The sequence below is a fragment of the Vanellus vanellus genome (assembly GCF_965231255.1).
Source record: "Vanellus vanellus genome assembly, chromosome: Z".
NCBI lineage: Eukaryota > Metazoa > Chordata > Aves > Charadriiformes > Charadriidae > Vanellus > Vanellus vanellus.
The window spans coordinates 26,030,836-26,044,311 of NC_138908.1; the positions used below are offsets into that span (position 1 = coordinate 26,030,836).

Sequence of the window (13,476 nt, forward strand, 5' to 3'; positions counted from 1 at the left end):
AGTTAATCTATTCTTTCTGCATTTCATATAACACTTCCATTATAAACAGTGTTTTCAGAGGAACCCAGAGATTTCTTGTAAAGCCTAACTGTGGGATATTTCATTTTAATGTTTTAATTTTTTATAGCACCTGAAACATCAAACACCTTCACAATTTGATTGCATTGGTACTGCAAACCCCAACAAAAACTGTGCATTAAACCGAAGATCCTAAATTTGTGCAGTTTTGAGAAACCACAAATATTCTACAAAAGCTATTTAGCTCATTTAATTTTGCAAAGACAAAAATATTTAGAACTGACCATCATTTGTTTATCAATAAGACAGACTAAAAACTGAAAAAAGTTTGATTTAGAAGAATTTTTATGCACTGGAAAAGTAAATATCAAAAGTTTGAAATTTAAGAACTTTTAGAACAACTTGAATTCAGAAGCATAACAGTCAAAACTGAGTTTTGAAAAATAAAAATTAATGCCACAGAAAGCTTTGGAGTATAATTAACTGCAAATCAAAGCTGCTTTTGTCTTCTTAATAATGAAAACTTATAATAACTAAAAAAATTAACCACAGTTCAGTTTTAAAGAGCTATCCCTTACATCAAAACAGACAATCATCCCTTAGCTTATTTGTTGTTTTGTTTTTAGAGTTCCCAGATAAACTTTCAGTGAAATGTCAACTGCCAGTGTAAGGAGTCAGTTCTGAGATAAGCCTGCATGTAGTGTAATTAACACAAAAAGTAGAAAACTTGCATAGAAAAATCGAAATCTCTGAAAAATTGCTGTGACTTTACAGAAAAGAGTGGGAATTAGAAGATCAAGGCACTGTGAATTCTTCCATGTCCCTCACTTCCTCTACCATTAGACATTGTCAATGCCAATTTTGCCAGTTTTGGTCAGAAAGATATTCACACAGCTACTTCCACCTATAAACCACAATTAATATATCCTGGGTTTGGTTTTGTTCATTTTGAAGTCACCACTTTTGCAAGAATGACTTTTACGGAAATACCTATTTCAGGTTCACATTAACTGATGTTTCAGGATTCAGATGCCTGAGTTACCCTGTGTCAGCCAAGCATTTCATTGCCTTTGCAACAACTCCTCCATAATGAAAATCAAGACAGAAAGTGCTTTTTAAATACCCATTCAATTTAGTCAAAATGACCTTGAGTTTACAGAACATGTTCATGGCAGGTACAGGCCACCTGAAATCTAGTAAACTGATCAAGCAGCTGAATACTGACATTAACACTTTAAAAGTAACTTTTGAAAAATCATTAGGCTGTATTCAGCCTAAGCAGACAGGGTATTGGAAACTAAAAGTGCAGTTCTTCACATATAATTTCAAAGGGTTTTCTAATTTTTTAACTACTTGCACTACTGTGCTGAGAATACAAGTGTTGTTGTTTCATAATACAAGAAGTGTTGTTTCATAACAGAAGAGTCGTCTTAAGGCTTGATTGAATGAATGATTATTCAACCTGTCCACCTACCTCAAAGTTACTAATACAGAGGTTTCACTTTAACAAAAACATAACAAGGTTGTGCATATAGTTATTAGTATTTCATTCAATAAAAAAACCCTAAAATTATTGATTTGGTTTTGGTCCATCCCTGCCCGGGGGAACAAGTGTGCTTATTAACAATGTATGAACTGCCACAAATATTTTTGGCCTTATTTTAAATGTTACTTTATTCTTTTTTGTTTTCTTTAAACGTTTTTCTCCTCATTGACAATTGAAAATACCCTTGTTTCAACTGTCTTTTTTTAAACTGTTTCAGTATATAACTAGAAATACATATTCCTCAGAACTCACGCAAGCATAAAAGGTAATAAAAATGTATATTATTAAAATGTCAAATGCTGTCAGAACATCCTCTCTTTGTAACTACTTTGGACATCTGTATAGATTGATTGTCCCAACATGGGCAACAGTTGAAAAAAAAAAAACAACAAAAAACCCATCATCAAACTTAAAGTTGCCAAATGAGAATATTAAAACATTAGCCCAATTCAGTCACCTTCTAAACTCAAAAAGATACAGTTCCTTTGCTGTGAAGCTTTAATCAATTGCTTCACATCATCAGGACAGCTTTCCCTTTTGGCATATCACACCAACAAAGTTTCCTTCTCAGGCAAGTAATCCTTGTTGTCATCTTACAACCAAATACAGTAACATACACACTGCTCTGCCAACTATTTTTGACCTTTGTACATTATTCTTTATCACACATTAAACTTAATAACACAGCTTTAATTTCTACATTACAGTGCTGTGTTGAGAAAACAGTGGGGTACAGCTGTAAAGTGAATTTTTGAAAAGGTACCCAACTTGCAAAATGCTAAAGGTAAATCAGCATTTTCTTTCTCAGAAAATATCACAAATTTTGGACCTAACAGAATGAATACAACTTGTGCCAAAACTTTGTTGCTAATTACAACCTTATGCCAAAACCTGCTCACACATATTGAAGAAAGGATAATAGCCCAGATTATTTTGTATCATCTATTTGGAAAAATGAAACTTTCTTTTATAAGGTGGATGTCACTAAACTGCTTGGCGCTTTGGCAGATCTTTGACGAAATCATTGATTACAGTGTATCCTACTCAGAATTAATCCCCTAGGCAATCTTAATATTTCAACCAATGGAAAATGTGTCTGTTAAGCTATTAAACTAGCCTGATAAGAAGGATATAATAGCATTCCTCTATGATTAGCTGACAAAAGTAGTTTGTGGGCAAATTATAAGTATAGTTGGATTGCACTAAAAATAATCCTAAATCAATGATTTTTAAAAATCTTTCAATATCATAGTATCTTCAGTTCAGATGGGATGCCTTACACCATGCTTGTCGAGCGCAATGGAGTTCAGTCCTGAAACTCCCCAGACAGGTACATTAAGGTTCAGAAGTGGAAAAAGAAAAGGGGGGTGCGTGGGGGGAAGGTTGTGTGTCTCATTCACCCCTAGGTTCATCACATTGTGCCAAACAACACTACTACAAAATCCAAGTTGGTACAGACAGCCAATTCAGTTATTTTATCATGCATCACATTCCCCTGCAACACTGTCTTCAGGAAACACTGTAGATAGAATTAGCTAGGAAATCTTGACAATAATATTGTCAACAAAGGATATGTTGACATCTTCATCAACAGCTGACAGCTTAAACTGGATGGCACGAGGTTCAAACCCCATCCCCCTCCAAGTCCAGAGAGTGCAAGTCTTTTGCCATTTGGGAAGTATGACCTCTGCTAGACTACTCCCAAGAAGCAATGATTATATCAAAGGACAGAGCTCTCAAAGAAGCATGATGCAGCATCCAATTTATCACCACAATCATGGGCTTTGTCTCCAAGACACGCTGTAATAATTGTTAATTTCAGAAGACACCAAAAGTAGTTTCATATCTAGCTGGATATTACCTTGTGAAAGCTTTGTTTTTCAGCTGGAAGTCACATTTTTTTTTAAAAAGCATGCAACTCTGTTTATCAGTTAAAAACGGTTTAGTGTAATTAAACACGCCATAACTTCAGTACTCAAAAGCCTGATCATAAGACCACTAAGTTGTTCTAAGGTGGCAGAATCACAGTCAGATTTAAAATACTCTACATACCCATTTTGTTGAAATTAACACATTAATTTTTTTACAAAGCTACGGATTCATAACAAGATGGCAACAGAGCACTATGGAGAAGAATGCATGGGAGGGGAGGAACAATACCAACTGACTACAACTTTCACGAGCAATGAAGAGAACAACTTAACATCAAAAAGGAAGGCTGGATGAGAGGAAAAAGCATACTAGAACTCCTTTCGTGTTGAAAAGTAGTTTAGATTTGAAATTCAGTATCAACTCAGTAAAATAAGTAAAAAATAGGAAAATGATTGCGTAATTAATCGGATGAAAAAAAACCCAATATTATCTTACAAGCTTCCCATCAGTAGTGTTCCTCTAAATCCTCTAAACCAAACTTTTATAAGGATAATCAATTTAAAACATAGATATTTTTAAAAATCTTGACATGGAAATGCAAAACTACAAAAAGCTAAATATTCAGCCAATTAAAGAAAACTCACACCTTACCAGTTACATTGACTTAACTTCTATCCTATGTAATGGTATATTAGAACACATTAACAGAAAGAAATCTAGAGATTTCATGCTCTAGACATGAATAATAAAGACTATTATGAATAGAGGATAACCAAGTAATAAAGTTTTGAAGTTAATCAGCATTTTCAATCTGCTAATGCCTCAAAATTTTAAATCAAAAATCTATTTCTGTCTTAGAACCTTCAAACTCTGGCGTTTAAGCACCGTAATCCTTAATGATAAATCTATCAAGTTGAGTTTAAGATTCTGCTGAAATTAACGTTTCACATCTTTACTGGTTACCTAAAAAACTCAGATGCATAGTCATAATATTCACATACTCAATTTAAGCAAAAATTACTGTCTCAGCTTACATACCACTTTTCACAGTGATAATAACGTTACTGGAGTTTCAACTACAAACGGAGATGAAGTTAAAAGCCTAGAAATACTAAGCTCATTCTTATAAGAGAAAATAATTGAACATACAGATACTCACATGAAAATTTTAACAAGGAAGGAAACATGAAGTAGTGTGCACTTAAGCATTGCTTTGAAAGTGTTTCCAAACAGGAAGTCATTACAAAAAAAACAGGTTTTCAGGAAGCAATATCAATACTCCCTTGTAATCTTTCTCCTCCACTTCTCCCTCACATTTTTTCCCCTTTAGTCTATCTCCCATAATTCTGATTACATAGTCTTTGGAACATGAACTGCATCTTATATGACTGTAAGGTATCTTCACAATATCAGATAAGTTAAAATTATCAATTATCTACCAATGTTATCTTCTTAGTAAGTTAAGGGAAGTTTAGAGAACAGCAGCAAAAGCCTGCTAGGATAATATTAGTTTTAAAATAAAAAAAATCGTAACTTGTGTATCTACTTAATGTACAACAACTAAGAGGGAAAAAAAACCACCTGCAAACACCTGAAATGCATAAACACCAAAAAGGGAAACACTTACTTAGCATACTATGCAGAGAGATAAGTGGAACAGCATATGCAAACTAAAGGCATATCAAGGGACGCAAGGGGCCTGGGGGAAATTTCAACAGCTAACCTAGGCAAGGAAAGCAAAAACATTACAACTATCCTCAAATGGCAAAGAAAGTCTACATTATAACTTGCCTCCAGCCAAGTGTTTATGTACAATATATAAAATCCTGTCCCAGTGAGGATATCTGAGGGAGTATTTTGAAAAAGTTAAAAGATTTTAGTTAAATAAATAGCTAGGCACCTGAGTTTTTGACTATTATGGACAATCTTAAGATAACTGACTGGAAAAGGGGAAACATAAACGCCATTTTTAAAAAGAGGAAAAAAGAAGACCCGGGGAACTACAGGCCAGTCAGTCTCACCTCTGTGCCCAGCAAGATCATGGAGCAGATCCCTCTGGAAACTGCTAAGGCACATGGAAAATAAGGAGGTGATTGGTGACAGCCAACATGGCTTCACCAAGGGTGAATCATGCCTGAAAAATCTGGTGACCTTCTATGACGGCTTTACACCTTTGATGGCTAAGGGGAGGTCAAGAGATGTCATCTACCTGGACTTGTGCAAAGCATCTGACAGCACTCCACATGACATCCTGGTCTCTAAATTGGAGAGACATCGATTTGATCAATGGACCATTCAGTGGATAAGAAACGGGCTGGATGGTACACTCAAAGAGTTGTGGTCTATGGCTCCATGTCCAAAAGGCAAGCAGTGACAAGTGGTGTTCCTCAGGGGACGGTATTGGCACCGGTGCTGTTTAACATCTTTGTTGGCGACATGGATGTTGGGATGGAGCAAGTTTGCCAACAACACCAAGCTGCTTGGAACAGTCGACACACTGGAGGGAAGGGATGCCATCCAGAGGGACCTGGACAGGCTGGAGAGATGGACCTATGCAAAACTCATGAAGTTCAACAAGGCTGAGTGCAAGGTCCTGCATGTGGGTTGGGGAAATCTCAAATATAAATACAGGCTGGGCAGGGAATGGATTGAGAGCAGCCCTGAGGAGAAGGACTTGGGGGTGTTGGTGGATAAACAGCTGTACATGAGCCGGCAATGTGCGCTCACAGCCCAGAAGGCCAACCATATCCTGGGCTGCATCAAAAGAAGCATGACCAGCAGGTGAAGGGAGGTGATTCTGACCCTCTACTCCGCTTTCGTGAGACCCCACCTGGAATACTGTGTCCAGCTCTGGAGATGCCAACATAAGAAGGACATGGACCTGTTGGAGCAGGCCCAGAGGAGGACCACAAAGATGATCCAAGGGCTGGAGCACCTCTCCTATGAAGACAGGCTCAGAGAGTTGAGGTTTAGTCTGGAGAAGAGACAACTCTGGGGAGACCTTATAGCAGCCTTCCAGTATCTCAAGGTCACCTACAAGAAGGCTGGAGAGGGACTTTTTACAAGGGCATACAGGGATCAAACAAGTGGTAATGGCTTTAAACTGGAAGAGGGTAGATTTAAAATGGATATTAGGAAAAAAAAATTTCACAATGAGGGTTGTGAGACACTGGAACAGGTTGCCAAGGGAAGTTGTGGAGGCTGTATCCCTGGAGGTGTTCAAGTCCACGTCGGATGGGGCTTTGAGCAACTTGGTCCAGTGGGAGATGTCCTTGCCCATAGCAGGGGGGTTGGAAGTTGATGATCTTTAAGGTCCCTTCCGACCTAAACCATTCTATGATTCTATGACAATCTGTTAGAACCTATCTAGCACACCAATAAGAGAATAAAACACCTAACTTAGAAAAAAATAGTATGTATGTCTACATGACTGCTCGAGAGACAAGCATCTATTAAAACTGCATATACACACACGTTATATACATTTAACTTTAGAGGACAGACGACAGCTTCCCTGAAAAGCTTGTAAGGACCAAACTTCAGTCATTGTTTCAAGGAATCTGATTTAAATTTTTGAACAGTAGTAGTTAGTCTGCTGAATAGTTTTACACTGTCATGAATTAGGCAAATAAGTTTTATTAGTTTGCCACTTACTAGAACTAGAGAAATTAAATACTAACATCAGCAAAAATAGCATCCACTACTTCTTAAATAAATCTTAAATCTTCTTTTCTATAAGCAAAAACCTTGAATTACTTCATTTACACATGTAGCATTCTTATATCCATCCGTATTATTCACTTTATTTGGATTAGTCAACTTTTAATGAATGTTCAAGTTATTTCATGTTGGATACAGAATGTTCACGGGGAGACCAGGATGACAGTTTCTACTGAATAATCTGGAACTATATATAAAGAAGTAAATCCTCTTAATACAATCGAAAGTTGGAGTTAAAACAAAATAGAGGCATATTTTTTTTCTACTTGAATTCTAAAGACAATCGAACGTTTTTATATTGTGATTTTTAGGCCTTATAAAAACCTAAGGCTTAGCTCACAGTGTTAACTGAGCCAGCTGTAATTATGTTTAATCAGCATTTTTTACTGCTGCTCTCAAGCACAATTTACTAAGGATTATAATGCTCTAAAAGCACATAGTAAACAGACTACTTTACTTGCTGCAGCTGAATTGGTGATATGTGAGAAACTGCTATAGTTTTAAAGTACTTTGTCCTCTTTCAACTGGACATAATAGTATTAACATAATATGCCAGACTACCTTTTTGATTTTTATTCTTTAAAAAAATTTACCTTTATTTTGAGTGAAAGTTAAAAAAAATGAAAGTGAAAACCACACGCACTGCTAAAAGAATCTCAGACACTAATACATAAATTATTTACCTTGGTTGTGATGTCAGCTTTATAACTGTCTTGCGTGGCAAAGAATCTTGGGAAGACTGAACATCATCCTACAAGAGAACATCTTTGAATTTGTTTTTGAATACATTTAAATAGGTAATATATGAGCTTTGTCTACTATATGAACTTTATGAAATACAAAAACCATACTAGCCATACCATAAACAGAAGCCTGTTTTAGCACGTTACACAGGACAATGAACCATAAAAATTTATAAACCAAGTACTTCAGAATGACAAAAGAAAAAGGATCACTTTGACCAATTCGTTGAGAAACCTTTCTTTTCACTAAATGTCTCTTTTTAGATACTATTACCAAATTGTCACCCCATGTTTTCATCTTTTGCATACAAGACATCACAATCACCAACTTCTTTGAAGTTTTGCATATACTTGTGATGTATTTTTATTAACTTTGTCCTGCTATAAATTTACTCTCTGAAACCCTACACTCCTATATATTTATCACAAGGATTTAGAGTTTAGTCTTCTGACAGATCTTGTTGTTACCTTATATTGTACATAAAAAAGATTTTTAAAAACATAATTTGGGGTATGTGTATGATTTTCGTGTGATATAAACTACTTCAGGAATTGTTTCACAATATTGATGAATTCTTATTTTTCACTAGTTTCTCTCTTTTCTTAAATACAGTATGTCCCAGGGCTCACTTCCAGTGAGAAAAGGTAGTGACAAGCCATTGCTGTCACTATTGCGTTAGTCTTTAAGTAAGAGAACAGCCAAGATGTTGATGTACTGTTAGATTCCTATTGGTTCATACAAAGGCAATGACTCAAGTGCAAAGCTCCCAGTTCCTCAGAGTACTCCAAAACACCCTCAAAATTTTTTGCCACTTACATTAAAGTTTTCTTTCTGCACTCAAAGAAGTAAAACTAATATACAGGAATGGTGTAATGGTTGCATAGCTTTACTTCTATAGGTTGGATCTCATCCTATTGGTTCGAACATTCAGGGATCTCTACGTTTCTTTTGTTTTTCAGTGTATTGTCTTCCAAGCAATTTAGGTTTTGTTTGTTTACTGATGTAGAGTCTGAAAACTTACACATGATGTACAAAGTATTCAGCTATGAGCCAAGAAAACCATGATGCTTTTGTGTGTAACTAATAATTAAGAATAGCAGAAACACAGTGCAAACAGTGTCATTCTGGAATCCTTCCATCCTGTCTCATGAGCAATTTCCAGTTTTCTGGCTTCAACAAGGGCAATTTTCCCATGTTGTACCTACTACCTACTGGAATGCTGCTCCAGCCTCTTGCTCTGTGTTTTTGACCATGTGGTTTTTTCCTTCTTACCCCTCAAAGACAAATGAACACTGTAAGATCGAAAGCAGCTATTGTCTTTCTCAACTCTCTCAGCATTCATTCCGAACACCCATCTCTGAGCAATTCCTGATGTCAGCTTCCATCGGCCACCAAAATACCATGACAGTATTTCAGACCAAGTGCCTCTGAACCTTCTACTTGCTCAAGGTTTGCAAAAGGTTTTTTGTAAATAGCCTGATGTTCTCCCATTGGCATTCCACAAATCCTACATTAAAAACATTTTGTTGTGGTAACCAAATTACTGTGGGAATATTAGTTTTATGACATGCTGCAGTTACTGTATAACATACAGATAAATCATAATCTACTTCTGTGATCACCTTTTTTTCTGTTTTATATCAATATAATAAATGCATTGAAATAAGAACTTTCTTTTTCATTTCTGCTTTAACAGTAGTAATAATAGTGGATTTGACCTAACATGCTCCTAGGCAATATACAATTTAAACAGCAATTAGTACTTCTACAATCCAGTGCTATTAATAAAAAAAAAAAAAAAAAAAAACCAACATAAAAAAAAACATTAAAAAAGCAGGAACAATGTAAGTTTAGCAAAATCTAACATCATAACAATCTCCAGTATAATTCAGAGCAAAAGTGAAAACTTCATTCCATGAACAACTTCAAAAGATTCTTACTTTATGAAGATGCATTCTTTTTGTTAGCCTTTCCAACCAGGAGAAAAACGACATATTTGTGGCACACACTCACATAGCACACATCCACAGGCACATATATGCAGCATGCACAGACGTATTAGTTTCAAAGTCATAAAATGGATAAGAACTGTTTTAAATTCTATTGTTTTTTTAATATATGTGACTGGAAGAGTAATTCAAAGTATGACACAGCTGGCATATCTCAGCCAGCAGGATATATGTCATGTTAGTTACGTCAGAAGTATAAGGTAATCATATAATAAAGATTGTCTTAATCATGCTATGTTTACGCACAACGAAATCAAAGCATCTCATTTGCCCTCTATTCCAGGTGTATGGACTCAGGTAGACTTCCTAAGACTACCTAGCTATGACAGCAGAGACCTTTTGTTCAGAAAGTGAGGAAACTAAAAATTTTGAAAGCGTACAATATTAGCGAATGTATTTCTTCAAGGTGCTCTTCACTGTAAAATGGGTCTCAAAATGATATATGGGGATTTGTTGCTGACTTCATCATCGGTAGACTCCTGTTTCAAATAATCTAGCTAAGGAAAAAAAGCACAAGGTTTTGTCTAGACTTGGTCTTGCAAATTCAGCTTAGGCTTATTTCAGGATGGAAATTTCCTCTTCCTATATTTGCTAAGTAATAAGGCAAAGTCAAATTACAGGACTGCATACCATTCTATATTCATTTATATGCATGTCACTGAAGTCACAAACGTATTTATGCCCACAAGAAAATTAGAACATGTGGTTTTACTATGTGATTCATGAAGTGGAACAAAATAAGCCCGTTTACTTCAGATGTGTGGGTTCTTTTCAGCATTAACAGCTGAAGTTTTCACTTTTTACTTTCCAGTATCTTCAATTAATATGAAGAATGATGAGTAGCAAATTTTGAGCAGGTATTGGCAGCAAATTTCTTTCTGACTTTTCACAGGCCACTTAACTGTATTGAAAATATATAGTTCACATTTTATTTTTGGAGAAAATCAAGAAAGATAGCTCACCATCTTCAGGAATGGAGCTGATGTGTCATAATTATAAGCACCTTTATCCTTTAGAATAAGAATATGAGCAGAGTCAATTAGCACTTTCTTCAAGTTCATTATTGAATGGAAAAGCCTGTTAAAAATTTTAAAGTCTTAGTTAGTTTTCAGTTGTTTTAATTCAATGTGGTAACATCAAAATTTAAAAACATTAAAGAACTCCAAACTATGAGTTACAGAAAAATAAATGTAATTTTTAGTATCATCATAGCATGAAATTAAAACCAGCTAGTTGCAATGGGTGACCAGACTGCAAAATGCAGATATATTCTTAATTTCTTTATATTCCTACCTTGCATACTGAAAATGAGGTACATCTCCAACCCACTATTATGCTGCAAAACATATACCCTCAAAATACCAAGTGCTTTTAAAAAATACTAATCTTAGGAAAGTTTGTGTTCTGTTATGTTTGATTTCCAATATCTATAGCAGAGACAAGCCTGAAATGCTGGTCACAAAGTCAAGATTGACTTTAAGGAGGACTAGAAAAACAATCAGAAACACAAAATTTTAAATTATTACCATTATTTCCATTGCTTCAACCCACACAGGGTTTACAAATTCTTAAATACAGAGCTGTGTAATTTTATTTGTAAAGTGAAAAAAGCCTTTATTTTACCCTCTCATAACCAAGTGCATTGCACATTGTTCACACCTTGATTATACTTAGGCTTTAATAGATAAAAAATTAACAAATTTATGGAATTTAAAAATACTTGTCATGAATGCAGTAGTTTAAACCGAGAAAGAGTATTCGAGAGGCATTTAAAATAACTTATATAGTGGACATGCTCTACAATCAACCACTTACCATCATCTACCTCAATCACATTTACTAGTACTTAACATTCCAACATGTAACAATTTTCTGAACAAAGGCATTATTAAAGCATATATCTGCATACACAGACAGACATACATAAAATTCCACAAAGTAGCTAGCAGAATAATTTGTCAATACTGAGAAAGCAACTACCCACCAGATATAACAGTGTCCTGATTTCTGCTGGGATAGAGCTAATTTTCTTTCCAGTGGTTGCTATGTTTTCAGATTTTGTATAAAAAATGTCAATAATGCATATTGTTTGTTGTTGCTACATGATGTTTATACTATTCAAGGACTTTTCAGCTTCCTAGAGAAGCTGAGAAGCAGCATAGACAGAACAATGGAATGGCCAGTGGAATATTCCGTACCATAGACATCATACTCAGTATGGGGGTTGGCTGGGCGGCGGGAATCTCCGATAACTGCTTGGCATGATCTGGGCAAACAATTCAGCAGGTAGTGAGAGTGACTTGTGTTGTGAATTGTGTACCATAATTATTATTATTGTTACTTTCCTTTTTCTGTTATTGTTCTATTTAACCGTCTTTATCTAAACCCACGAGTTTTTTTTTCCTTTTCCTTTTTCCTCCTTTTCTCCCTACCCTTCTTAGGGAGGAAGTGGGAGAACTGCACGAGTGGTTGTGTGTCCCTAGCGATTTGCTGGGCTTAAACCATGACAAACAGCAATAAACAACAGACAAATTAAGTGTAAGATTGGCAACATGAAGATTTCACACATCAAAGAAAGGCAGGTTACAGAGGGTGTGGGATTTTCCAAGGAATGTATGCCTAAATTAGCATATCTCTTGATCATTGCTTAGCACAGGCAGACATAACATGCCCTCCTATGCAATAGCTACTGCAGAAAATAACCCTGTTATTAAAGAACTCTCAGTATATGTCTACCTCGCTTCTTTTAAAACCTCAGAAATTTTCTTTGGACTGCTTCAGAGGATTAAAAAATATTTCATAAATGAAGAGCACAGGTAATCAAACCCATTTTTCTTGTAGAGCACCACTACACTTTCAGTATTGAGTATGTTGCTAGCTCTAGCAATCTGTATCTCTGAAATAAATATTTCTATTTTAAAAAAGTAAAGGCAAATTAAGATTTAAGTTTATCTATTCATAACAAATTACCTAGTGCCATAATCCACAACCACCCAATCTTTAGATGTTCCTGTAATAGCATCATGGTGCTGAAAGAGTCCAAGGTTCCTCCTAGCTTCTGTCAGCAATTTATAGTTATCCGCTGAAGGAAATACACTCATCTTCTCAGATTTACTGGACTGTACCAAAGCCAAGGAGTAGAGGATTTCAGCTGCCCTGGAATTGCAGAGAAGAATCAAATATTTATGTAGGTTTAAAAAACAAAAAACCTGAAGAATAAACTGACGTTTACGCATTTTTCCTTATGCCTAGTTCCATGAGTTCTTTAAGCCTTAATCTTGAATTTTTTGGTGTGGTTCTAGCTTCAGAGTTAAAAATCACTGCTGCACTTTATCATCAACTTGTTTTACACCTTGTAAGCTTCCTGCAAGGCTTTGGTGGTGGAAAACAGAGCTTTAACACAAATATATGACAGTACAAAGGAAGATACCATTTTAAAAAATGTGTGAAGTGTACAGATCTGATCTTAAAATGATAGAGCAACTGTATCATTTTATGATACAGCCTGCCTTACAGGAGAAATAAAATTCCCATTTCAAAAAGCAACTTATTAAACAAATAAAATTA

General features: G+C 35.5%; 1 protein-coding gene across 1 annotated transcript in view; it reads right to left on the reverse strand.

Moving 5' to 3' along the window:
- The window catches only part of MAN2A1 (mannosidase alpha class 2A member 1), a gene marked incomplete at its 5' end in the record, with an annotated part of 135,798 nt that overhangs the window by 54,636 nt on the left and 67,686 nt on the right, over nucleotides 1-13,476 (reverse strand). The window contains 3 exons of the mRNA XM_082497245.1: nucleotides 7,840-7,907; nucleotides 10,872-10,986; nucleotides 12,880-13,065. Of these exons, the coding sequence (XP_082353371.1) occupies nucleotides 7,840-7,907; nucleotides 10,872-10,986; nucleotides 12,880-13,065 (369 nt within the window). The remainder of the gene's footprint in view (nucleotides 1-7,839; nucleotides 7,908-10,871; nucleotides 10,987-12,879; nucleotides 13,066-13,476) is intronic.